Below are 27,785 nucleotides of genomic sequence, written 5' to 3' on the forward strand. Positions count from 1 at the left end.
CACCAGTAGTCTATCCCAGTAGATAGGAGATACACCAGCAATCTATCACAGTAGATAGATCACACCAGTAATCTATCACAGTAGATAGGAGATCACACCAGTAATTATCACAGTAGATAGGAGATTACACCAGTAGTCTATCACAATAGGTAGGAGATCACACCAGTAAACTGTAGATATATCACACCAGTAGTCTATCACAGTACATAAGAGATCACACCAGTAGTCTGTTCCAGTAGATAGAAGATCACACCACATAGGAGATCACACCAATAGTCTGCCACAGTAGATAGTAGATAGTAAGTTACATTTGGGGGGGGGGGTATGAGAAGTAAATCCAGAAGGTACTTTAGATGCTGTTTAAGAATTTCCATTACTTTTTTTTTAAAGCTGATTATGAAGTGGTGCTTTTGTTGGTAGTTTACAGCATCACTGCTCTAGGTGTTGCATCTTGGGGAAGAGATACGGCAGTTGAAATGCCTGCTGGGGTTTTTGGGGAATGATGCAGGAAGAGGTGGCTTGGATTGGGAATTTAATGTTCACTTTTTAAATGTCTCTTATATTAATGAAATTGAAATTTACATTGCAGACTCAATCCGCTAGTAGCACACTCCAGAAACACAAATCTTCCTCCTCCTTTACACCTTTTATAGACCCCAGGTTACTACAGATTTCTCCATCTAGTGGAACGACAGTTACTTCCGTGGGTAAGTACAGCAGCAACAAGGAAAGCAGCTGACAGACAGGACCTGGTCCCTCGAGTGGCTTCCCAAGTGGCTTAGGCATGGCATGGTTGCTCATGGCACAGACCTCTGCTAAGGAGTCCATCCCACTCCCAATGCCTGCTTAGCAGTGAGCCTCCCAGCCAGTTTCCTTTTCCATGTGTGTATTACAGAATGCCTTTTCTCTGAGAAAGAGGCAGGTACAGCATATGGCTGTTTATCTGGGGCATGCTGGCGCGGGGGGTGGGGGGGCAGGGCATTTGTGAGCGTACAGGAGATAAGGTTTCACATGTACTGTGTTTCAGTGGGATTTTCCTGTGACGGAATGAGACCAGAAGCCATAAGGCAAGATCCTACTCGGAAAGGCTCAGTGGTCAATGTGAACCCCACCAACACTAGACCACAGAGTGACACCCCCGAGATTCGTAAATACAAGAAGAGGTTTAACTCGGAGATACTGTGTGCTGCCTTATGGGGTAGGTGTCTCACTGCTGTCAAATTGTGTAGTTTTATTGTGACAAACAGATTTGTCTGTCATTCAGAGAATCACTATTTTAATAGTGCAGAGATTTTTTTTTCTTTTTGAAGGACTTATGATTTCTGTGGTTGCTGCCTTAAGTCTAGCTGAGTATGTGTTAGGGGACAGAGTGCGTGTGTGGCTGCAGTCATTCCAGCAGTAAATGTTGTCTCCTTTCCTCCTGTGGAGGTGCACAGTGAGGATGAAGCAGGAGGTGGTCCTTAGCACAGGGAGATGAAGTGTCAGTGCTTGTGTTCACCTTTTTGCCTGTGACTTTGACCAGTTTCCAAATGACACTCTTAGAAACAGTCTGCAGAGGAACTGTCTGTCTGTCTTGTCTTACATGTGTGTACTCAGGGCAGTAGCAGGGAGCCTGCTGTACACTCAGGTCTGCCTTTGCAAACTCAAACTTGCCTTTCTGTCCTGTCCTGACCCTGACATCTAGTCCCACAGTTTGTGTTCTGCTTTAAGAGTACACAACTTCTACTTACAAATGACATGACGTCTTCTGGAGGGGTCCACAGCACATACGTCCTACAGTCCTGGTCCCTGAAATCACAGCCACCACATCATGCAGTAGTAAATCAGCCGTCCCCTCCCAGCCCAGCCTTGCATGCCCCTTTCTGTTGTTGTTGGGAGAAAGCAGTGAGACCAATGCAAGGGCTCAGCTTTTACCTTTAAATCCTGAAAACGCTCCCTGCCCCTGTCCTTGCCCACGCCACCTGCCCTCTTTCGCCTGGCTCTGAAGCTCCTGCGCAGCCATCTCCCAAACTCTTTTGAAGAGCTATGCATACTCATACCAAACACACCTGCTCTCTTGGGGTCAGGAACTTCTGCCATGTCGTGACTGTTTTAAAGCTCATGGCACACAATGAGCTGTCTAGATCAATGGTTCTCAACCTGTGGATCAGGACCCCTTTGGGGAGATTGAATGACTCTCTCACAGGGATCACCTAAGACCATCAGAAAACAGATATTTACATAATGGTTCATAACAGTAGCAAAATTAGTTATGAAGTAGCAGTGACAATAATCTTCCTGTTGGGGTCACCGCAGCTTGAGCAGCTGTGTTAAAGGGTGGCAGCACTAGGAAGGCTGAGAACCATGGCTAGGTAAACTAGGTGAGGGGTTGTGGGCTCCATGCAGCAGGAGCCTGGCACACAGGTGTGACTAGCAAGCTGCTGCTGCTCAGTAGACGTCAGTAGCCGTTGTTTCAGGAAGCAGGCTGTCAGTTATTCATAGTGAAAGATTTTAATGTAGTTTATATGTTACACCATAGTTGGTGTAGAGATTGTGTTAAACATGTCAGTTATGTTGAAACTGATAATAAATGCTTAGCAAATGATGTCATTTTATCCAGAAAAGTTAGGCCTGGGAACAGTCTTAGTGTTACATCATGTTCCTCTAATGTCCCAGCAAGTTCCAGGCCCACCTCATTTTTGTACTTTTGTCTAGTGTGTTGGTCATCTAAAAGGACTTCGACCTTAGTTCCTTTCTTGTGATCAAATGCCTGAGAAGAAGCAAGGTAAAGGCAAGGGTTATTTGGTTCCTAGTGTTAGTCTATTTACATAGGTGGTGTTCCTATGGATAGTCCGTTAGCGGATGAATCAGAGCATTGACTTAGAGCATGTGTCCTTACAGCTTCATAAACTTCCAGCAAAACTCTTAGTAACAAATTCTTTAGTAGGCATGCAAATCTGATAATGACTTAATTCTGGGGGAAAATGCTCAAATTGTAGAGACTCTCTTAAAATGTTCTTAAGCTGTTTTATAGACTGCTCCCCTTTAACAAACTGTCTTGACTTCTCCCACTGCCCATTTCATGTGTGTAAGATGATTGATCTAGCAGGGACTTTGTAAGAGCACAAAGACTTGGTTATTTGTCTTGCTGAGTTTATACCCAGTTTAGAGGATTGACATGAATGAATGTGTTTAGTTAGCTGGAAGATGCTTTCAAAGGTAAAGGTTTTAGAGCAAAGAAGTACAAACATTTGGATAAATATGTGAATGTAGAGGGAGAATCCATATTAACTGAAGCTTTTAGTGGAAGAAGGCTACTGGCTGGAGAAGTGTGGGGTCCTGATTGTCAGACCAAAGATTTTGACACTGCATCTTGGGAGGTGTAAATTTTAAAGATACAGCATGACTCCTGAGTTTTAAGAAAATGAACACTTGAAAGAAAGTGGAAGTTATCTGGACAGTCTGAATCAAGGCCTGTGTCCATCATCTGTAAAATGGGCAGCAAGCATGGTAGATCAGAGCGAGAGGGCAGAAGGGAGGGGCAAGAAGATGGTTACCTGACTTGGAGACCAGCCTAGGTAGCCTGGGTTCAGTAGGAGTCTGTAGTGTGCGGAAGAATAAGGAAGTAAAGCGTGGCAGTAGGATCCACTGTTTCTGTTACCTGACACACGTGGGCAGCAACTTCAGTGTCCATGGAAGAAGCAGAGATACTTCCTGACTAGGAGTAAGCACAAGTTTGCCAGTTGTGAGGCCATGGTATCAGAGGAAGGTTTTTTCAATGTGGCCAGATCTGTAAAACCTAAGAAGCAGTAAACTCACGGTACACTCAGGACAGAAGGACGGTGGGCACAGGTAAGGTTTCTTCAGTACTTAAGTAAATGTCACTGTCCTTTCTTGTGTGGCAAGAATCATTTGCCTTAACCTCACTGTTCTGAGCATTTCTTTCTGAATTAAGGAAGCTATAGTCCTTTCAAGTAGAGAATGGTTTCCTTTCCTTACGGTACAGCTCCATGCAAGCACAGCCTAAAATGTAGCCACTCTGTGTTCTTGAAACAGGGGTGAATTTGCTAGTTGGCACAGAGAGCGGTCTGATGCTCTTGGACAGAAGTGGCCAAGGGAAAGTGTATCCTCTGATCAACAGAAGACGGTTCCAGCAGATGGATGTTCTCGAGGGCCTGAATGTCTTGGTGACAATATCTGGTAAGTGTTTTGTAAAGCAGAATCTATAGCATTGGTCATTATGTCTAGCCTTAAATACTGAACTCGGATCCTTCTCGAACTACTGGTTAAATAATCACAGAGTATTGTGAATTTGCCTGATGTGGGAAGGTGTGCAGAGTCACTACATGCACCCAGTTGTCCTTATTACTAACCTATTTTTTATTTGTAGTCCATTATTTTTATTGTTATTAATAGTATGCTACTATTAATTAAAATGTAATTTATATTGCTATGCAGTGTGTTAACTTGGTTTTTTATTTTTTTAATTTTATTGATTTTTATTGAGCTCTACATTTTTCTCTGCTCCTCTCCCTGCCTCTCCCCTCCCTTTCAGCCCTCCCCCAAGGTCTCCATGCTCCTAATTTACTAAGGAGATCTTGTCTATTTCTACTTCCCATGTAGATTAGATCCATGTATGTCTCTCTTAGTGTCTTCATTGTTGTCTAGTCTCGGATTGTAATTTGTAGACCGGTTTTCTTTATGTTTAAAAACCACCTATAAGTTAGTATGTGATAATTGTCTTTCTGTGTCTGGGTTACCTCACTCAAAATAATGTTTTCTAGCTCCATCCATTTTCCTGCAGCATTCAAGATGTCGTTATTTTTTTCTGCTGTGTAGTACTCCATTGTGTACATGTGCCACATTTTCCTTATCCATTCTTTGGTTAAGGGGCATTTAGGTTGTTTCCAGGTTCTGGCTATGACAAAGTTTCTATGAACATAGCTGAACACATGTCCTTGTGGCATGATTGAGCATCCTTTGGATATATACTCAAAAGTGGTATTACTGGGATCTTGAGGAAGGTTGTTTCCTAATTTTCTGAGAAATCACCACACTGACATCCAAAGAGGCTGTACCAGCTTGCATTCCCACCAGCAATGCAGAAGTGTATTAACTTGGTTTTGACATCTTGGTGCTTCTGGGTAGGAAGTTATAGGGAAAGTTGCTAGATAAGTATTTGTGTGCAGCTTTTTACTTCATTTCATGTTACTATATTACAACATATATATTCCATTATTCTGTCATCTAGTACTATTTGTACTTTGTTCTGAGTTCCTGGTGACAGCTGATCAACTTTTTGATTACTTTACTATTCTTGCACACTGTATCATTGGATTCATATAGTGCTAACCTTGCATGACTGTTTGGATCATGTAATACGTGGACTGACTTCTTTCCTTTGAAAATACACTTTCAAGTTAAGATTGCTTCATGTTTTTTTGTGGTTTGGTGTCTGTCTCTTTTATATTGCTAAATGTTCCTCATACAGATGTGTCGCTGTGTATCCAGTCACTTACTGAATGACATCTTGGTGCTTCTGGGTAGGAAGTTATAGGGAAAGCTGCTAGATAAGTATTTGTGTGCAGCTTTTTACTTCATTTCATGTACTTGATAAAAAGCCAAGTAACACAACTAATAGAAGCATAGGTCAAAAGCTTCGTTAGTCTGGAGAATTGCTGAACGGTCTTGCAAAGTGGCTCCGTGTTCACAATTGACAGTTAGGGAAGGGGGCTTCTGTACCTCATCTCTAATGCCCAAGATTGTTAGTGTTTTGGATTTTCCATCTTGATAGGTTAGTAGAGTGGTCTCTTGTTCAAATGGGGAATCCCCTGGTGATGTGTGTATTTTCATGCTTTTCTGCCTTCTCTGTCTCTTCCTTGGGGACCTGTGTACTTAGTGTCTGCGTAGATCTTTAGCCCATATTGCAACCGGGTCACTTTTCCCCCTACTCTTGGATTATAAGGCATCTTTGTATATTTTAGATAGCAGCCTTTCATTGCATGTGCTCTGGGAATACCTTTTCCCTGCCTGTGGCTTCTCTGTTAATTCTCTTTACCAGTATCTTGAAGAGCAGACCCCTTAGTGAAATCAAATACTTCATTTTCTTTTTCCTTTTGTGTATTGCTCTTTTGGTGTTTTACCTAAAAAGTCACTGCCAAATCCAACTCCGATTTGTATATGCTTTCTTCTAGAAGCTGCAAACTTGGATTTTCACATTTACGTCTGTGATTCCCTTGTACTTTATGTTTGTGGAACACTGAAGGCTTGCGAACAGATTCCCTTCCATTCACAGCATTCCGTTTATTTTAGAAGGGGCTTCTTCCTTTTGCCGTTAGTTCACTGCATTGTGTGCATCTGTTTCTGGGCCCTGCTTTTTCACTAACTGTTTTCTTATTTCTTTTGCTAATAATCACATGGTCTTGGTTACTGTAATGGGTGTATAGTCTTGAAATCAAGAATTGTCCAGAAACTTTGTTTTTGTTTCAGTATTTTGTTCACCATATCACTGCATTGCTCCTGAATATAAATTTTAGAGTATGTTTATGGTATGGACAGATGACTCCTGGGTTCGACTAGAATTCTGTTGAGTCTGTAATTCAAGTTGGGAAGAACTGATGGTCCATTTTTCTATCTATGAACACAAAGTATTTCTGTTTAATCTTTGACAAGAATTTTATAATTATCCTCAAATAGATCTTTAAAAGAGCTATTTTGTGAGATTTGTGCCTTTTTCTTTTTGGAGGTAGAGTTTCTCTAGCTTTGAAACCTGTCCTGGAACTAGCTCTTGTAGAGTAGGCTGGCCTCGAACTCACAGAGATCCGCCTGCCTCTGCCTCCCAAGTGCTGGGATTAAAGGTGTGTGCCACCAGTGCCTGGCCTATTTAATTTCTTTAGTGTTACTATGAATATTATGTTAAATTTCAGCTCTGTTATTTTACAGTTGATGTATAGGAAAGTAATTGGCTTTTGTGTAATAGGCTTGTTATCCAAAATCATCACTGTAATTGTTTCAAGAAGTTTTCATCCTTTCCCAGATGGACTGTCTCCCAGCACCCTCACATGTTCTGCTATCTGAAAGTTCATCTTAACTCTGTAATTCTGTTTTTGTTTTTGTTTTTTTTTTTTTAATGGAGACCTCATTTTATAGACTTAATTCTTGGCTAATGGTGTTAGACTCAGGAGACAAGGGGTGGAGCAGAAAGCCATGCTGCTCTGGTCTTTCTGGTTCCTAGCTCTCATCCTGAGCTGCACAATAGCCTGCTACCCACCATTCTATCATTAATATAGAGTAAAATACAAAAAAACAGAAGTGTTTCTACTGTATGGTTTATGATCTGTCGTGTACGTGAAGATTCACTATTCTTTCAAATCCTCTCCTAGCCATGCCTGCTTATACCATTGGTAATTTTTAAAGGGGCTTCAGAACTCCTTGAAGTAGCCCAAATAGGAACTTCAGATAAAACTGATACTAAATAATTCCCCAGGGGAAATGTATTTACTGTTTCTTTTGGATATTTTTGTTATTAGTGATAAGATTTATTTTTGACCATGTATATAAAATACTTATATTTATCAAAATATAAATTTTTATGTTATTTTTTAGGAAAAAAGGATAAGTTACGTGTCTACTATTTATCCTGGTTAAGAAATAAAATCCTTCATAATGACCCAGAAGTTGAGAAGAAGCAAGGGTGGACGACTGTGGGCGATTTGGAAGGATGTGTACACTATAAAGTGGGTAAGTTCCCAGGGAGTTGTAGCGTTTGATCTCTTCAGCTTAGTTAGGGTCTCATTTGGACATCTTAGTGTATTGTTCATCTATAAGTACAGCACAGTGTGTTCCTTCTGCTCACTCTGTCCTCAGTCTTCCCTACACCTTTCCCCCTGAGAGTCTCCCACCCTCTTTAACAGCCCTCGTTCTCCTCTATAAGGTGTGATTCTAGATGACCTCTTTGAGAAAATGCTACCATACTGAGCCCTCTGACTTTGATCCCTTTACCTTTCGGCTCTTATTTAGAGTGTGCTGGGTGCCCCTTAGCAGTCACTAGTAGAACATTGGAGAATTTAACTGATTTTTGTGCCTTGTTATTTTTACTTAACTACATTATGCAGAGGTAGCTACCATAGTCCTTATGTATAAACAACTGTGGCATGCTAGTTGTTGTTTCTTGGCAACCATTGTTTGATTGGCATTTTCCTCCCTTGGAACATTCAGCGAATCTCACAAAGTTAGCTAACCATATGAGAAAAATGAAAGTGTGTGTTAGAAATAAATGGGAAATGAATGAACCATAACAAAGTCACAGTTTTAAGGACTGATAATGTGGTTTTATAGAATTTGGCTGGTTAAGGTTAGAGAATCCATTGAGTACTAATCTGTGCTTGCATATTTTACTAAGGTACAGACTATACACAATTGTTCTGCCCACCTCCCCCAGAATATTGTAATCTGCGACGTTGTCTTCTTTATCTATAATGCCAGCTCATCGGTTAATAATTACTACAGGAGTCATCTTTCTATTTGGAATGATTCTGAGTTTCTAACAAGATCAGGTGGCTAAAATACAGTTAATTAGTGTCAGCAATCTTTAGTTCAGCTCTCATGTGGCCCTAGGACCTCCTCAATGTCAGTAGCTATGGTATTCTCTGCAGGGATTAGTAGTACACATAGAACGATTTCCATCATTCCAGAAAAGTCTATTAACAGCGTTCATTGGACAGCCTCTTATAATTCTTTGTATGACTCTTTAACATTTGACAGTATGTGATGTTTACCAGAGCTGTATCAGATAGCGGTTTGATGATAGAAAGTTCGTGTGGAGTGGGTGGCATGTGGAACAGACATCACGTGTGCTTAGGGCACACTAGGGAGCAGTTGTAACTCTGAAAGAACACAAGGGCTTTATCATTCAAGCAGCGTGTACTACTTTGCTCCTTTCCTATTCTTGTCTGTATGAGCCCCTTTGTTGGCCTGTCACACTATTATCACTTGGAAGTAATAATGAGTCCTCCAGTCTTTAGGATTGGCTGCCTGGGCTGGGCATTGGTAATAAAATACTTAGAATCTAAGACATTATGATCATCTGCTAAACTATTTATTGTTTTTGTAGAATTGACCTAGGGAAGTGAATTACACACGGAAGAATTAGAAAAGCAAAGTGTGTGGCTTGAGCTCTCTCTTGATTTTGGATGAGCAATAAGAGGCATATTTATAAAGTTTACAAATGGCTACTGAAAGAATTTGTGGCTCTGTGTTAATACTGATAGTATTTCTCTTGACTTTTATGTTTATTTCAGTAAAATATGAAAGAATCAAATTTCTGGTAATTGCTTTGAAGAGTTCTGTGGAAGTCTATGCATGGGCACCGAAGCCATATCACAAGTTTATGGCCTTTAAGGTAAAACCACCAGTTTTAAATTGGCTTAAGAAGCCTGAACAGTTAATATAAAGCTATATATTAATGTAAAATAACTGTCAAATAAAAAGCTATATATAACATAATATAATAATAATAAGCACATGTAACTATTTTCTAAGTTCTCAGATAATCATTTTTCCCAAATGGTACTTGCACCCTCTCTTAAAACTTAGATTTTTCAACTGGGCACGTTGACTCAGGCCTTTAATCCCAGCTGTCAGGAGTCAGGCTAGCTCTCAAGTCCAAGGACAGTCAGGGTTACACAGAAACCCTGTCTTAAAATCCATCATCATGATGATGACGACGGTGATGGTGATGTAGATCTTCATGCAAAGACATAGATGTGATGACGATCCAGATATGGTTAAAGGAGCTCAGCAGAAATCAGTAGTGAAGGGTGTGTTAGTGCAGTGCAGTTGAAACCTGAGTAATAAACTGGGTGTGATGTGCACACCAAAGAGGCTGAGGCAGGAACATTGCTGTGGAGTCAAGGCCAGCCAAGTATACATAGCAAAACCCTGTCACAAAACAAACAGATAATTGAATTATAGAGACTCTGGAGGGTATAAACAATAGATATTACACATTAAATAATTGGAAGAAGGAAGTTAATGACTATATTATAGTCCTGTTTTTCTTTCAATTAAAAAACTGTCAGTTTAACAGTATCTTGATATTTACAGTAAGGTGGTTTTACCATTCTACAGGTAGAGTTTGGGTGAAGTAATAATGTTTGTGCTAAACTTGATACTGTTTAGGGTGTGAGTTTACACGCACTCATGATTGGTCTTATATTTACTTGCAGTGTATGTGATAAAAGGTAGTATATGGAACACTTCCAGTAAGCCTTCTACTCCATAATCAACCACACCACCAATACAGAGAACTGACAGTCATTGTCCTGTGTATATTTTTAGTCATTTATTTTAGGGAATGCCCTAAATCCAATGCATAAAATTCTTAATTATAATTGATACGGTTCTAGTATTAGCTAGAAATAATAATTATTTCTATTTTGAGATATAGAGCCTTAAGAGTAGTGCAGAGACATTTTACTAGAAGTTAAGAAATAAGATATTTCATCTAAAATAATTGCATTTAGAATAATTTTGAAATAGTTTATTGAAAGAGTAAGTTTCAGTTACTTGGGAAGTTTGAATTAAGGGGGTGCTTACTGCTTGATTTCCCCAGTGAATCAGAGTCATTGGGGTTAGCATTTTTGGTAAATCTAGTATTACTGAGTAAAGATAGATTCAATTTAAATTGGAAATTTACCTACATTGCCTTCTGGAATCTAGTCTTAGTATTCCTACATGCCAGGCACTGTGCATGTTGCTTTGCCTTACGTCACTACTCCAGTTTACTGTCCTGGTCCTGTGAGCTGTGCTGATGTGAAGAACTGGGCTCTCCAGTTGAGTCACACGAAGTCTGTAGCTCCTAACAACAGCCAGATTCTCAGTGCTGTGACTCCTACAGCTCCCATTCCACTGCTGTGTTTGAATATTCAAGTACTGTGTTGTGCCAACTCCTCGTTGTTGACTTTGCACGTGTTCTAATCAAGACACAGGACAGAGCATTTTCCTGCTAGGTGGGAGGGAAGAGTATCTTCCAGAGGCTAATTAACAATGCCATGTGATAAACCAGATGCCCACAGCCAGTTTCTTATCTGATGTTGTAAGTTTGTCTTCCTGCTTCTGTCTTGGTTATCTCTGTAGTCATTTGGAGAACTGGTACATAAACCATTACTGGTGGATCTCACTGTTGAGGAAGGCCAGAGGTTGAAAGTGATCTATGGATCTTGTGCTGGATTCCATGCTGTTGATGTGGATTCAGGCTCAGTCTATGACATTTATCTACCAACACACGTAAGAAAGAACCCACACTCTATGGTTGGTTGACTGGCTTCACTTTGTTTTCACTTTCCCTTTACTCTGCTTAGTGAACTAACACAAGCAGGGTTTCCTCATTTCCCTGGCGTGTAGGGTGAGTATTTAAATGAAGCAGCATTTTCCTGGCTCTGTTAGGGCCCGAAGACCAGTTAGCACTTGCTTTAACTAACATGGGATGGAGTTGGGCAGTTGCTGTCAGGCCAGAACAGCCTGGGTTGGGAATGTTTCTCAAATGTGTCTACTATCCAGTTATGTTTCCAGGACTCAAAAATTGTGAGTCAGTAGAGTCCATGACCTGCAAATGGTAGACTTGGGGTTGTATATTGCATGGGTTTCCCAAGAGTCCTGCCTATTTGTGGTAGGTATGGCCAAGGGTATAGGATTACTGCATTCTCTAGACAGTCTTACTGAGCATTTTCATGGGGCTGGAGATAGCTACAAACATGCTTCCTTGTTTCTGTTCTCTAGATTCAGTGTAGCATCAAACCCCATGCAATCATTATTCTCCCCAACACGGATGGAATGGAGCTTCTGGTGTGCTATGAAGATGAGGGGGTTTATGTAAACACGTATGGAAGGATCACCAAGGATGTGGTTCTGCAGTGGGGAGAGATGCCAACATCTGTAGGTAATGATGCATCATGAAGAGGCATTTGTGAGAGGAGCCCACTAAGAGCACATATGTTTATTGTACTAACTGCGTGTTGCTCATACCTTCTGGTTGGTCAGTAGTCATCAGCAGATAGGAGAAGGTTAAATAAGACAAAACCCACGTAATTCTTGGGTGCCTTTAACAACTGAGCTAGTGCTCTAGTTGACCCTTACTTCATCTATATAGAATAAAGCAGGTGTATTTTTTTTTTTTGACCAATTTATATGGAGTGAAGCAAATCATAGAAACATCTTGAGCGGCAGAGCCCCAGTTAGAAACAGCCTCTTGCCCAGTCTTTGTATCCAGGAGCAGAGGATGGTGTTTGACCATTTCATGGCTTTGTGTTTACATCCCTGAACTGTCTGCTCGTCATTTCTTCCTCACCGTCTCTCATGCTGTGTTGATGAAACATGTATGATAATCCACACACCATGGCTATTTCCAGAAGTTGATTAAAGGCCTAAGGAAAATCAGTTCTTTCAATTATTAATTCATATGACTACTTCCCATGACAGACAGTGTACAGAGGCACACTCCCCCTTTTTGATCAATACCCGGGCTTTGTGCACAGGAGGTAGGCTTTCAGTGATTGAACAGATGCCCAGCCTTGAGGCAGAATGCCTGAAGTACCAAAGTCCTCACATGCCAGGCACTCAGGTAGACGTGCGTGTGCATCACAAGCGCCTTGTCACAAGTCTGCTATGCTAACACTTTTCCCCTCTCTAAAAGCATATATCCGATCGAACCAGACCATGGGCTGGGGAGAGAAGGCGATCGAGATACGGTCTGTGGAAACCGGCCACTTGGATGGTGTATTTATGCACAAAAGGGCTCAAAGACTAAAATTCTTATGTGAACGCAATGACAAGGTAATGTTTCCTTATGGCTCCTATGTTGTTGTGACTGTTTTTTTAAGTGGCTTATTCTTTATGGACATTGATGGTGAATCTCCTTGCAGTTCTGGCATATTTTAAAATAAATTAAGGAAAATTTTTAGACATTGCTTTTTAGACATATTTTGGGGGGTGGGGCTAGGCACTAGAAGGTAGAAGATGGCCTGCTGACTGCCCTCTCTGGTTGTGTTTGCAGGTGTTCTTCGCCTCCGTTCGGTCTGGAGGCAGCAGTCAGGTTTATTTCATGACCTTAGGCAGGACTTCTCTTCTGAGCTGGTAGAGGCGGTGTGAGCTGGGATCACTGACCCCCGGAGTCGTCAAGACCCTGAGAACTTGGAATTCCTTGCAACTGGAGCTCAGAGCTGCACCGGTGCAGCCAGGACAGCTGTATATGCAGGCCTCTTGCGTGTTGGGTCCTCGCCCCTCCTTCCTACACTTTCTGCCAGTTTATTCCCGTTCTCTCCTTTTCCTCACTCGAAAATAAATCAAGGCTGCATTGCAGCTGGTGCTGTTTAGACTCTACCATCGGTGCTAGGAGTGTTTGGGGATGAGCATCAGACCAGAAAGAGCGCCTTTCCACAGCTCCAGGATTCCTTGTCTCTGAGTGACTCTGGCCTGTGGGTGTCTGAAGGTTGTGATGAGCACACCATCAGATGTTGGCAGTGGGCACAAGGAGGTGTAAGTGGTGTAAGAAGCAGCTTGCTGAAGCAGAGAACAGATTTAATATAGTAACATTAACAATGTATTTAATTGACATTTCTTTTTTTGTAATGTGACAATATGTGGACAAAGAAGAAGGTGCAGGTTTAAGAAGTTAATATTTATAAAATGTGAAAGACACAGCTACTAGGATAACTTTTTGTGGGTGGGGCTAGGGTGGGTGGGGTGGGTTAAGGGATCCCATTTTGTTTCTTTGAAAATTTTTGGAGAGGGTTGTCCTGGCCAAGAACTGAGTCATTTTTCTGTGTACCAAGTTTTGCCTAAATTGTGCAGATGGTTCTAAAAAAAAGAAAAAGAAAGAAAAAAGAAAATGTGTGTGTCTTGTTCGATGGCCAGAACTTTGTTGTGTGACAGTATTAGCACTGCTTCTGCTAAAAGTTCGATTTCTGTTTAAGCCTGGAAGAGCAACAGCAGCTCCACCATGGTCTGCACTTGGAATAGGAAAAAAGTCAACTTTCCTGTGGGTTTTTTTTTTTTTTGTTACTGTTTTGTTTTTTGCCTACCTCATTGTTTTTAATGCATTGAGAGGTGATTTAGTTTATGGATTTGGCAGAAAACATTAATGTTTAATTTAACTTTAATACCAAAACTATCTGATTGAAGTTTGACTGACTTTGTCACAAGTCTAATCAGGTACCAGAAAAGCTGTCTGTGAAGGCGGAGACCAGCCTCATGGCTGGTACTGTCTGCTTTCAAAAAGCAGAGCCTCTGTTTTCACCAGGTTCACCATTCGTGGTCGGTGGGTGGGCCACCTTCACCTATCCTTAACACACGAGATTGCATTGTTCTCAGTTGGGGTTTGGTAGTAGGCAGGTTGTCACATTTGAGTAGTCATGCAAACTGTTCATTGTTTCAGGAACCTTTTCTTGGGGTAAGGGGGTGTCCCTTTTCTAAAAATGCAACGCACTAAAACTATTTTAAGAATGTAGTTGATTCTACCTATTCATAAAGATGGCATCTCCCTGTGTTTTAGGTGTAATATTGAAGCCCTGACTTTTCTTGTTTTCTCACTTGCTCTCTCGTTCTGTTTTTTTTTTTAACTAATTTTTCTTTATGAATATGTCTGTGACATTTGTAATAAATGTCTTGTAATAATTTGCTTCATGGCTTCATGGTGATCACTACATTCCTCTGAGGATGCTAGTGTCTCAGAGAAGGGACAGTCATGCTGAGTCATGCCCTGCCATCCTGCTGTAGCTCTTACGACAGCTGCTGTGGGCTTCATTCCCCAGACAGAAGCTGCTTGTTTCAAAAGCTTGATCTTGCTCGATGGTGAATTCGCTTTTACAGCATGAGCCATCTGATCCCCTGTCCCGTGTAATAGTTATCTGTACCTAGTGCCAAGCCTGTCCCATCTGTCCCATTCAGATACCTTCCTTCTCTTAGCTCTGGTGTAGTAGTTTTGTGAACAAAAGTCTAGTAAAGAATACATAAAACTGCAGTTAAGTGGTTGGTTGTAAATACCAGCAAAGACAGGTCAGAATAAGTGAGCAACCCTTACTCTTGGAGGGTAAAGGAGGGAAAAGTAGTTTTCCATTGATGCAAGGACTTCAGAGCAGCCCAAGAACTATTACTGTTCTTCTCTAATTGTGGTCAACCTAGAGTAGTTTAAAGAATTAATCCCACACAAGACTGAGACGATCCCAGAAGCAAAGAACTCAAAATCCAATGCTGACAGCCTCCTGCCCACACTCAGATCTTTGATGAAATGAGAGGTACCACCAAGGCAGATGGGTGAATCAGGAGGACACAGAGTTGTTCAGGTGATGTCGGCCTTTCCCTTGGGTTTAGAGCGCTGTGAAAGGTGAGCAGATGGCTTTGAAGAAGCATCAAGCTACAAATACCAAGAAGCCGGAAGTGACAAAGGAGGCTGCTGTCCACTTGACTTCTGTGTCACGGGGCACCACTGTCATGGCCCATCATCCACAAGCTGCAAGCTCTGTCTTCAGTGAGAGGTTGCAAATAGTACAAGCATGTGTTGTTGGGATTGTTCATACCTAGAACTTTCCTGCAGGGGTGGCAGGAGAAAGAACGTCCCTCCCAGCCCAGTGTGCATTCCCCTAGTTGACCCAGACCAATTCCATGGCCAACTTGATTGAAGCAGAACAGAAGCAGCTGCTCCCCTCTGTCATCTTGACTGTTCCCTCTCCAGCTTGACACCTTGTAAACCAAGTTGAGGTTGAGTTATACAGATGAATTCAGGTGTCTAGAGAGAGTTGCCCAGGAGAGAAAAAAGCAGGCTGCTGTGACTTCATATTCCTTTAGGGAGGACAGAGTGTGATTTTGACAAAACAGTATTAAGGTGACACACCACCGGTGTGGATCATGAATGTGCCGAGGGGGTGCTCGTCGCGGTGCCTCCACGCCCGGTGTGTCTAAGAGCGCCAGAGCTTCAGTGCCTTTCTGTACGTAAGTTCGAAGAACCTCTGTGTTTGTAGTACAGTGTACCATGCACATTCTACATGGGAGGGGATGTTTACAGGGATGGTTTGTGGCACTAATGTGCACCCAGTTACGGTTTACTTCTAAATGACTTTTATGGGCTGTTGGGTTTCTAGCTTAGGTGTAGCACACTTCAAGATTTGTAATTGCTAATTTTACTAGTTTGAGTAATAATACAGGTGAGAAAGTGCATTAATTTACTAGTCATGAAGCTGAGCAGGCTAGGACAAGTACACAGCCTTTGCTTTTTCGTTTTTGCAGTGCTAACTTGTCTACTGTTATATAAATTATTGTTCTCCCCTACCTTTCTTTCCTAAATAAAGTAAAAGTAATTTCTACTTAAGTGTGTCCTGACCCTTTAGACATCTCCTTCCTACGAAGTTCCCTGTTTTGTGCATCCCCTCCCTCCTCCAGCTGGCCACTCCAGGCCAGAGCGGTCTCCCACATCCTGCTGTCTCTGGCTGGGGGAGATTGGTGAAGGACAGCTTTGAAAGGGTCAGACCTATGCACAAACTTACCAGAAGTAAGGTGGTAAGTTCTCAGTCCCTAGGGCAAAAATGAGAGGAAAGGGAGAAAGGAGGTTGGGGTTTTGCATGTCTAAATAGGATCAAGATGTAAACCAGCTGGTGAGGAGGCTCAGCAGTTAATAGCACCTGCTATTCTAGCAGGACCAGGTTCAGCTCAGCACTCACACATCCATCAGGCAGCTGTGACTCCAGCTCCAGGGAAACCTACACCCTCTTTCTGTCCTGCATGTGGAAGACACATGGCAGACACACAAATGAAGGGGAACAAAATCTTTTTAAAATGTAAAGCATCAAAAAAAAAATGTAAAGCATCTTATTCCCAGTAGGACATAAAGTAACCCTTTCTTTATTGGTGCTTAAATGCTGTGTTGGGTGTAATGGCTAGATGGTGTCAGTGGGACTGAGTGCCCAGTCGTATCCCAAAGTGTTCTAAACATGTGCCACTTCTGACAGATGGGCACTAGCTCTTAGGACCATCACCTTGCCTTTGTTGCAGGGATGCATTGTCACTATTGTCAAGGAAACTAACGCCTGCGTCTCGGAGCATGTTCTCTCCAAAGGTGAGAGTAAAATGATGGATTCCTTGGCTACCAGATGATCTAAGGTTTGCTCTGCTTGCAGCTGGTGGCCAATGAAGCATGAAAATCTGGTGACATCTTGGACTATCAGTGAGTCTTCTCTTCTAGCCCCCCCACCCCGCACTCCCCCTCCCCGATCCCTGTTTGAGAGTTCATTCAAACGAAGTAATTGGAATCAAATTCGGCCTCTTAGCTGACACCAGCTGTTTTGGTGTCACATTCAGAGACATGGTTGGATTGTTGCTTCCTTCTGTGTAACACTTTAAAAGAATGATGTCTCCGCTTCCCTGAATAGGACCAGATGGGGTGCTTTAAAAATGGCTAAGGAGTTGGAAGTTGGCAAAAGTCATTACCACGTTTTCCTAGTGAGAAGACCGGTGCATTCAAGCACTAGGTTCTAGTCTCTCGAGGTTAACCTGTTTCTCGTAATAAGAATGAAATAAAAATTAATGGGAATCCTGGGGAAGTGCTACCCTCGTGTAGTATGGACCTGGTGTGATGGCTCAGCTTTGTTGTCCACTTGATACACCTGGGAGGACAGAACAGCGGTTGAGAACTGCCCCTGTCAAATGGGGCTGTGGGCGTGGCTGTGGGGCATTGTTTGGATGCTAATTGGTGGAGAGGAGCCCAGCACATTGTGGCCAGTGCCACTCCTAGACAGGTGGTCGTAGGTTGTATAAGGAAGCTGCCAGAAGCAAGTAAGCATCACTCCTCCCTCGAGAAATTTGTGATCTGGGACACAGATGAGACAAACCTTTTCCTTCCCACCTTGGTCTTGGTCAGAGTTTTATCTATCAGCAGAAAGGCGGACTAGAACTGCCAGCCTGTACATGGGAGGCCAGGGCTCGCCCCGTGTCCCCATTGGAGTTGCCATGGCAACACTGAGGGCTCTCCCTGACCAAGGTCTCCAGGGAATTTGAGTTTGGTGTCTAGCTTTCTTCATCTGTTTGTTCATTCTGTGCTGGTTTGAGGTTTTTTTTTTTATTATTTTTAAGACATCTTCATTTCTATTTTGGTCTAAAATGTAGAAGGCTGGCAAGGTACGCACGTGTTCTGGACAGGATCCAGAGCTGGAGCAAGCGTATCCTGTCCCTTCCCTGAGTTTGCAGAAATTAGACCTGATCACAGCTACACAAACCAGTGCTGACTGACCTTCGTCAATAGGTGATACTGAATACTGTCTTAATCTTCACATACGACTCGTCCACTGAGACACACACAGGTGGATGGCCTGTGTGTTCAGGCTTCCCGCACCCTTTTACAGTTATCTCCTGATAACAGGCGACCTCCTGTTTCCTGGTCACATTCGGTTTGCCTCCTCCACATCCACGGATTCCAGCATCCATGGTGTGGCCTCTGCCTTTAGAGTGGTTTTCAGTGCATCTGCTATCGCATTGCCGGTAGTTGATGTTTTATTGGCACTCTTGGTTCTAAGTCTATGGCCAAGGTGCCTGCCTTTATCTTTAGAACTGACTACCTAAACCACAAGGCTTCTCTCAAGAAGAGCCATAGGTTACTCTGTCACCCCTTGGGAAACAGCCACCAAAGCTACCCTAGATTTCTAGGGTGTGTTTTCAATTTCAGAAACCCAATGGTCCTTTTCTCCCTAAATAATCCTACTGAACATCAAGTTTATTGTAGACTAGATATGGGTGGCAATTTAGAGCAGACGCCGTCCGGAAGCTAGCACCGTGCAAACTGGCTCTGCCTATTGCGGACAGTCTGTGGACAGGTTGGTGAGGTCAGGGCCTCAGTTGTCCCCTCACACTTCCTGTCCACTCCTACAGAGAGGCAGAACTGGGCTGCATGGGATCCATTTCTTATATGGGAAAGATGTTTCAGAAGGTCTTGTCTTGGCTCCCCATGTGTTACTGGCATCTAGGATACTTCCTTGGTGTGCTCTCTGAAGGACTAGTTGCCCCCTCACCTTTCCTAGCAGGGTACATCATTGAGTAAGTTCTGGGAACTTAGTGGCTTTTTTGGTCAAGTTGAGCAATCCCTGTGTGCTGAGCAGTCAGAAGGCACAGTACTCCTGTGGGGAAACTGGCCTAAAGGGCGCCTTGGACTAGTGATCATGTACAACAGAGCCTCTGGTCTCGGTGCATATGCTGAAGATTTTGTGTGTGTGTATCTGTCTGCACATACGTACATATGAATATATAGAGACCAGAATGCTGGTGCCAGGGGTCCTTGTCAATTGTCTTCCACCTGATTTTTGGTTGTGAGCCTAGCTGAGCCATCTCCAACCCTCTCTACCTTATTTTTGAAATAGTCTCTACCTGTAGCTTCACTGGTTGCATTAGATTGGTTGGCCAGCCTGCAAACTCCAGGAGTCCTCCCGTTTTCATCTCTCTCTTGAGCTGTGATTATGGGTGCATGCCGTTGTGCTTAGTTTTCTACATGTGTGCTGGGGGCTTAGCTAGCCCCTGGGGATCTCTGTGGGCTGTTCTTTTCTGTGTTTCAGTGTATGTTATTGTGACATATGTTACTAAAATCAGAGGCCTACAGGATAACCAAGACAAGGTCCCACTAGAACAGTGGTTCTCAACCTGTGGGTTGTGACCCCTTTGGGGGCCAAATGACCCTTTCACAGGGGTCACATATCAATAATTCTGCACATCAGATATTTGCCTTATGATTCATAACAATAGCAAAATTACAGTTATGAAGTAGAAACAAAAAAGTAATTTTATGGTTGTGGGTCACCGCAACACGAGGAACTGTATTAAAGGGTTGCAGCATTAGGAAGGCTGAGAACCATTGCATATAATGTTACCTATGCTGAATTTTACAAAATCATTCCATCCCCCACATCTACAAAGCTTTCGTTCCCTGCATCTATTAAAATGGTACCGTGAGATGGTCAAAGTGGGAGGCCGTTCTTTTCAAACTTCAAGGCAGTGCATTGGCTCTGGGTGAAACCTAAGAAACCCTCCTTCCTAGTGGCAATCCAGCATGCTCCTGTGTCCTGCATTTTCTAAAGGCTGCAAGGAAGGCAAGGTTCCCATATGAAGTTGCAAACTGTGCTCATGCAGCAGAGGTGTTCATCCAAGCCTCTGACTCACTGACGGCAGTGAGCAGGGACCCATCAGGCTGGGAAATGAGGCGCTCAGAGACTTCTTGTGATTGTGGGGAAAACCCACCCTTCCACTGCATCTGGATTCTGGCTCCTACCCTTGTGTACTCTGTGAAAGAATGGAGGAAGGAATTGAGAAGCTTGATGTCAGCTGTGTAATTTGTTGTCCTCATGTATCCTTCCCAGTCACTAACAAGATTCCAGTGTTCCTTCATGAGTCGCTCTGGACTGTGCCATGGGATGGATGCCGCCTGTGTCTAGATCATAATCCCCCTGACTGGTTTCAAACAAAACTCCAAACTCCATTGTCAGCTCCTGCTGTTGGGACCTCACTCTAGCTAACTAAGTGCTGTCATGAAGGCTGTGCACCATGAGTTGGGAGAAACACAAGAGAATGGTCTGCCTGAAATCTGCTGAGTCACCGCTTCCCATCATGTAGGACAACATTTCCCCAGCTTCACATCACAGTTGTCTTTCACAGACTTGGAGCAGCACGGAGCATTGCCATTGCATCAGAAACTGAGGGGTTTTCCACGCAGTAAACGTTTATGAATTGCTGCACTTTGTACCAGTCACCGTAATTATAACGTACGGTGTCTTTGTAGTGCTCAGACACTGAAGTTAACATGAGTGAGACTCTGATCCGATTCCAAAAGGAAGCAGACTATGTAAAATAAAAAAGGCAGTATGTGCAGATCCCAAGAATGCAGCATGCGGCTCCAGAGAGGCCAGCTAAGTGCAGGCCTTAGAGGAAGGTCCAGCTGCAAACATAAGGGTCTTCCAACCCGGGACATAGATGGCATTCCCAAGAAGGGAAAGTTCTTTTTTGTTTTTACTCATTTTATTTTTTAAAATAAGGGCTTTTTGTTTGTTTGAGAACTTCATACCTGCATATATACTATGTTTTAGTCAAATGCAACCCCAATTCCCTCACCTCCAATTCCTCGTTTCCCCTCTCCCCAACTTTCAACTCCCAACTTCATGTACTTTTTAATTTTTTTTTTAATGCACTGAGTCAGCTTTGTGCTTCTATATGCGCACGGGTGTAGGTCGGTCTGCGGAGCATGTATAGGCTTCTGGAGCTGAAGAAAACAGACCCTCCCCCCAGCAGCTGTCCATTGTTCATAGCCCCCCAGTGAGGGATGGGATTTGTACACCCCTCCTCCATCCATGCTGGTGTTTTGCTTGGCTCGATTTTTGTGCGTGCAATCACAGCTACTGTTGGGTTTGTGTGTGCAATGACCCTGTCATATCCAACAAATGCTGTTTGACTGCAGACATCCACTCTCTAGTTCCGATATTTCCACCCCCTCTTAAGCAGTGAGCTCTGAGCATGAAGTGGAGAATTTGGTGAAGATGGCTGGCTGGGTCTCACCCTCCAGAGTATTTGATTATCCAGATTTGAGGTGTTATGGGAAAGCCCCAAGTGACGAGACTACTGGAGAGAAAACAAAGAGTCTCTAGATAGAAGGTTCTGTCCCTTCCTCCTAATTTCCAGATTGCTTATAATCCCCAATGTTTCTGGTGCAGTCTTAAGAAGCTGTAGACCCCAGTCCTGTGTAGGCTCTGGGTCACCGTTTTAACCAGAAGAGGTTTTAGGTCCAATCCTGTGAATAATGTGAGTGTCTTCACTTGACCATTATGGAGATGATATGCACATAGGCTAAAGTTGCTTTTTAAATCTTGTAGCTGTATTTATAAAAAACTAAAGTATTTATAAAAATAATAGGAAGTTAGATGGCTTAGCAGTTTCAGAGCACTTATGCTCTTGCAGTGGTCCTGAGTTCAGTTCATAGCACCAAAGTCAATTGACTGACAGCTGCCTATAAATCCAGTTCTGAGGGAATGCACAGGCCTACACATACACACACAAATGAAAAATTTTAAATGTTTCCATCTTCCTTCTTCAATTACATTTTTAATATATTTTTATATATATAGCTGTTTTGTCTGCACATATGTCTGTGTACCATGGAGACCAAAAGAGGATGTCAGATCCCCTGGGACTGGAGTTACAGGTGGTTGTAAGCTGCCAGGTGGGTGCTGGGAATTGAACCCTGGTCCTCTGAATGAGCAACCCGTGTTTTTAATCACTGAGCCGTTTCATCACCCACCTCTTGCTTCAGGTATTATCAGCTTAGAGGTAGCTGTCCTTACCTCATTTTACCTATGGGTAAAATCTCAAAGCAATCCCTAGACTTTAGATCATTTTACTCACAAATATGCAGTATCCATGTCCAAATACATCCAATAATTGCACCAAAATCTAGCAGAAGTAATTTCATCACATATTCAATTGTCATGTGTTCTTGTGAGTATTTTTTTGTTTTATTTTTAACTGCGAATGGATCACCTAGATGAGTGTCAGCACTATTTGTGCACTATCTTAAACTTGGGCCCACAGAAGCTCGTCCTGTTAGCTCTCGGATGTAAGCAACAGTTGTAGTCTCTCTGATACATTTCCTGCACTCACTGGATTCATCTGTTTCCGTGAGAAATAGTATTTTCTGATCAGTCCGGTACTCAGATTTCTAGTAGCTACAGTGAATTTTTCTATTTTCCTTGCAATGTAAAGATTTTTTTTTTAAAGGACTGCTTCATACTCATGTCAACAGCACATATACTAATATTGGAATGATACAGAGAAGACTAACACGGTGCTGGCATAATGACATGCAAATCTGTGATTTTGCTTTTAAGAACAAGGGCCTACTGTGTAGCCCAGGCTGGCCTCAAATTCTTTATCTTTTCTCTGGAGTCTTCTCAATGCCAGAATTGTGCTTGCAGGCTATTATGCCTGACCGAAGATTTTATTAATAATATTAATAATATTTTTATTCTTTGAAAAATGTGCATTTATTAATATAATTTAAACATACCCATTCACCTCTCACTTTTCTGACCTTATTTTAATGACAGCAAATGCTGGGTTTATACTTGATATTCAGGCTGGCAGGCTTTTTTTTAATTTTAACTCTTTGGTTGGTTTTATAATTCTAGATCTACTTTCTCCTCTCCTGAATACCAGTACCATTCCCTGGTCACAATACGTACACCAAAGCCGTAATACTATTAAAACCATCCTAAATAATGTATGATCGTTGGGAAGAAGTTACGGGTTTGTTGGTTGACTTTGTTTTTCTTGTTGCTTTTGCCCCTAGAATGGCGGTGCCACCAGAGTGATATATAATTTTGTTTGCTTTAGAGTTTTCAGGATTGTTGCTTAAATTTAACTTTTATACTCATGTGAAATAATATCTGTTACTGAGCCAGTTTTACTAAACAAAATCTAGGCAGTCAGGAAATCGAAGCTTCTTTCCTTTTTCCAGTCATTAGCCTCTTTATCTTTCTAGGTAACTTTTAAAAATGAATTTGACGGCCAGAGGTGGTGACACACACATATAATCCCAGCACTTGGGAAATTGGGACAGGTAAATCAAGTTCTAGGGTATCCTTTCCTAGCATGAGTTAAAGACCATGCTGGGAAATTTAGAAAGAACCTGTCTCAAAAAGCCAACACACACACAAGCTAGGTTTCTTTTTATCTCCATTAAAAAAATATATATAAGCAAACATGTTTGTGTTGTGGTAGCCACAGCCATGGCTATGTTACTGACACTCAAGTACTCATTCATCACAGAACATCCCATGGCCATATGAAAGGGCTTTGCATTTTATTTAAAAAACAGCTTTAACGAGATATCCCTTAAATATGAGAGGTCCACGTGGATGAAGTCTAATCATGCGTCACTCATCACAACCTCCTTTTTTTTTTTTTTTTTTTTTTGGTTTTTCGAGACAGGGGTTTCTCTGTGGTTTGGAGCCTGTTCTGGAACTAGCTCTTGTAGACCAGGCTGGTCTCAAACTCACAGAGATCTGCCTGCCTCTGCCTCCCGAGTGCTGGGATTAAAGGCGTGCGCCACCACTGCCTGGCTCACAACCTCCTTTAATACTCGTACCATTCCAGAAAGTACCTTGCTATGTCAGCTATGAGAACCAATAGTGTGTTATTCTCTGCATAGTCTGTGGTCAAATGTTGTGACCTGTGTACCACTGAAAGGAGATGTTTCTGATAGGAGAATGAACAGCCTTTTCCAACACTGTTAACTCTTCAAAGCATGCTAAATAGTTTGTTCATATTTTCCCTGAACTTCAGCATGTTTTTCCCCACTAGATGTTGAACAAACGGCTAAGAAGTTATCTTCATCTGGTCTACCCAACTTTCCATCAGTTCTACCAGATCTTCAATCTTGCCTTAGTATTGAAACTATAGAATGCAATACTTTTCCTATCAGGATCTCTTGTAGACCACCACAGCTTCCTCTCCTTCCTAGATGATGCTGTCTAGGACTGTCGGCCAGATCTCACTTGGCACTTCACTTCTGTGACTGCTGTTCTTCTCTTTACCTGGGTTAGATGTTTTCTGGATTTCATTTCCTTCTCTCTTTTCCTTCCTTATTTTCTTGAAGAACATCCTTGAGCAACTTCCTCAACAGTTTGTGGGAAGAAACCTTTACAGTAGTCTTTCTGAAAATGTTCATGTTCATCCTGTGTCTCATAATTGGTAGTTTTGGGGTTCTGTATTGACCTGAGTCAATACAGACCTTCAGGTTCCATTATGTTCTGTCATTGATTGTTAACTCATTTGAAGACATGTATTGATATCCTGTTCTTTGGTACTTGAAAGTTTTCCTGTTCTAGTTTCCATTTCTGTTGCTGTGATAAAATATCCTGACAAAAAGAAGCTTAGAAGAAAAGGATTTCTTTCAGCTTACAATTTCAGGTTATAGTCCATGATTATATATACAGTTCAAGATGCAGGGAAGTCGGCAAGGCTTCGGGAACTTGAAACAGCAGTCACAGCATCCATAGACAGTAGCAGAGAAGAATGAATGTTTGCTTGCATGTGCCTGGCTTATTTTCTCCATTCATGCAGTTCAGCTCAGGACTCCCTGGTTAGAGAATGGTGCCACCCACAGAGGGCTGTGTCTTCCCATATCAATTAACTCAAGACAATCTCCCACAGACATGCCCACCAGATGTAGACAATCCCCCAGTAAGACTCTCCTCCTCAGTGATTCTAGGTGTGTCAAGTTGACAGCGCAAACCATCACACCTACTCTAGAAGCATCAGTGATTTTCCTTTTACTGTTGGTGTTTGAAACACTTTCATTTTGGATTCAATCATTGAATTAAAAAAAACATATCCTAAGTGGCACTAATAGAGCCTTCCAATCTATAATCAGGTAGTGCTGATTTTCTCCACTGCGTTCACTAAATCCAACAGTTGTTCAGATCTGCCTGATGAATTGGCTGTCTTATTTTGTCTTCCTTATTAAAGATTTGCTTGTCCTGTTTATTGGAATATCTTCACCTTAACTTGTTTTTGCTTACATTTTGGCCAAAACTATTTACTTAAACTCAGGTAAAAGTCTAAACCATTGATAAAACGCATGCTCCCAACTACTGACAGCAATTATAAGTGCTTTAAAAAGATTTAAAAAATCCACATGAAAGCAGGGTAAGTATGCAGGCAAGCCAGCGTTCTTTAGTATTTCTGCTCTTGAGAAGATGTTTATTTGAAAACAGTGTGGCCTAAGGTTGAAAATATAGGAGCTCATGAGCGGGAACTAAATCTGGGCTTCCAGCAGTTTCGTAGCCACTGGAGCCAAAAACCTGGATGAGAGAGAGGTCTTCAGGCTTAAGAAGCCCAGTCTTAGACATCTTATACTAAAAGGAGAAGCCAATGAGATGAACCAAGATTTTGTTGTATTTTCCTCCTGTAATGGCTGGCTTTTATAAACAGCATGAATTCAAGGCCCTAAGAAGACTAAGAAAGGATACAGAGCTTTGACAGTCTGATAAGTCTGGAAGACATAGATTCCAGTGACTTTCTTAGTGAACAGGATCCTAGAAAAGCCCCAGGCTCCCTGTGAGAACCACAGGACTGGGCTGCACTCTTAAGATTAGGGGCAAACCTGAAAAAGGAGCCTCCCCAAACACTAAAAACCAATTTCAAATCAGATCTATCCTGTACCGGATAAAGTGAGCTTGCTCTAACCCCAAGTGTGTGCCAAAAAGCAAAAGATATTTTCAGGACAACTTCAGGAAACCTCTAATTGTATCTATAATTTTCCCATACATAATATTCAGCATGTAATAAAAATCAGATATCCTTAGGAAGGAATATCAAATATCCTCAGTAAAATATACTATGTCAAAGAATGGAGTTACCTTGGAACATTAATGACCATGTTTAAGAATATCAGACTAGAAAGTTCTATATAAAGCTGGGACCAATAAAACAGATTCATGGAAATTTGGTAAAAGAACTTATTATTGATAATATTTTACTTTAGATACCACTATTCCCTGTCACCACTTCGCTGGCAGTCACGGTAAACCCTGCCCCGTGTTTTTCAATGTCAGGGTAGACAATGTTTTAAGGGCAGCAGAGAACATTCGTGCTCTGAGCAATATAGAGAAAGAATTTGGAAATAAGGGTTCCTCCCTTCACAGAAGTATTCTAGGACTCATGTTCCAGGGTGGTTACATCACACATCATAATGACATTGGTGGCAATTCCATCTACACAAAGAAATTTGAGGATGAAGATTTCATCCTGAAGGGTCCGGATCTTGGCATCTTGCCCATGGTAAATGCTGGACCAAACACCAATGGTTCATTGTTTTTCATCTGCACTGCCAAGACTGAGTGGCTGAATGGCAAGCGTGGTCCTTGGGAAGGTGAAAGAAGAAATGAGCAGTATGGGAGCCATGGAGCATTTGGGGTCCAGGATGGCAAGACTAACAAGATCTCCCTCGCTGACTGTGGACAACTCTTAATTCTTCGAACTTGAGGGCACCTTACCCACCAGACCATTCTGTAGCTCAGGAGAACCACCCCCACCCCATCTGCATGTAATGATGGACAATCCTTTCTCTCACTGAAGTCCTTAGGGTTTCCGATCTTCCTCATTCCCTTCCAAGTCTAGCTGGATTACAGATTTAAGTTTATGAATAAAAATGAAATTAAAAAATTTAGGGAGGAAACAATTTGCACATCTTGTAGCTCATAAGGGATTAATGTGAACTTATTATGTCTCAGGACAAAACAAAAACAAAAACTGATTAAAACCTAGGCAAAAAACTTGAGTAGACATGTTTCCAAAGGCTATGCAACAATGTCCAAGAATCACAGAAAACAACGACATTAGCTGGGGGTGTGCGATTCAAATGCCAACAGAAAATATATGGATGAAAAGATGTGGAGGAATCGGGATTCTTGTTGGGAATGCAAAATACTTCAGCAGCTCTAGCTGTGAGTCTGATAGTTCCTCGAAACGTAAGCACAGTCACCCACCTGGCATAGCAACCCCTCTTCTGCCTGTGTGTACACTAGCAGCAGTTCACATGACCATAGTTGGGTGAATATATGAATATTCACAATACCAAACTGCAAAAGGGCAGGAATTAAAAGACATCTTTCAAAAATAATTTCAAGTAGCAATGGACTAAATTACATAATTAAAAGACATAGACTATCTGGTTGGATTAAACAATATCTAGCTCTTTGTTGCCACCACAAAAAAACACAACCTTAGGGCAA

The 27,785-nt window shown here is 42.0% G+C and overlaps 1 protein-coding gene and 1 pseudogene across 22 annotated transcripts in view; both read left to right on the forward strand.

Moving 5' to 3' along the window:
- The window catches only part of Map4k4 (mitogen-activated protein kinase kinase kinase kinase 4), a 139,560-nt gene extending 123,229 nt beyond the window's left edge, over positions 1-16,331 (forward strand). For 13 of the 22 annotated variants that reach the window (XM_026785820.1, XM_026785825.1, XM_026785822.1 and 10 more), the window contains 9 exons: positions 590-707; positions 1,028-1,198; positions 4,036-4,179; positions 7,585-7,719; positions 9,279-9,379; positions 11,116-11,289; positions 11,758-11,917; positions 12,671-12,810; positions 13,031-16,331. In XM_026785820.1, the coding sequence (XP_026641621.1) occupies positions 590-707; positions 1,028-1,198; positions 4,036-4,179; positions 7,585-7,719; positions 9,279-9,379; positions 11,116-11,289; positions 11,758-11,917; positions 12,671-12,810; positions 13,031-13,114 (1,227 nt within the window). In that variant the 3' untranslated portion in view covers positions 13,115-16,331. The remainder of the gene's footprint in view (positions 1-589; positions 708-1,027; positions 1,199-4,035; positions 4,180-7,584; positions 7,720-9,278; positions 9,380-11,115; positions 11,290-11,757; positions 11,918-12,670; positions 12,811-13,030) is intronic. The other 9 variants (XM_013351036.2, XM_013351038.2, XM_005359978.3 and 6 more) reach the window with 1 other exon arrangement.
- Positions 16,332-26,712: 10,381 nt separating this feature from the next.
- Positions 26,713-27,036, forward strand: LOC101986485 (annotated as a pseudogene).
- Positions 27,037-27,785: the final 749 nt, after the last annotated feature.

Source organism: Microtus ochrogaster, linkage group LG2, assembly GCF_000317375.1.
Source record: "Microtus ochrogaster isolate Prairie Vole_2 linkage group LG2, MicOch1.0, whole genome shotgun sequence".
In the NCBI taxonomy this organism is placed as follows: Eukaryota; Metazoa; Chordata; class Mammalia; order Rodentia; family Cricetidae; genus Microtus; species Microtus ochrogaster.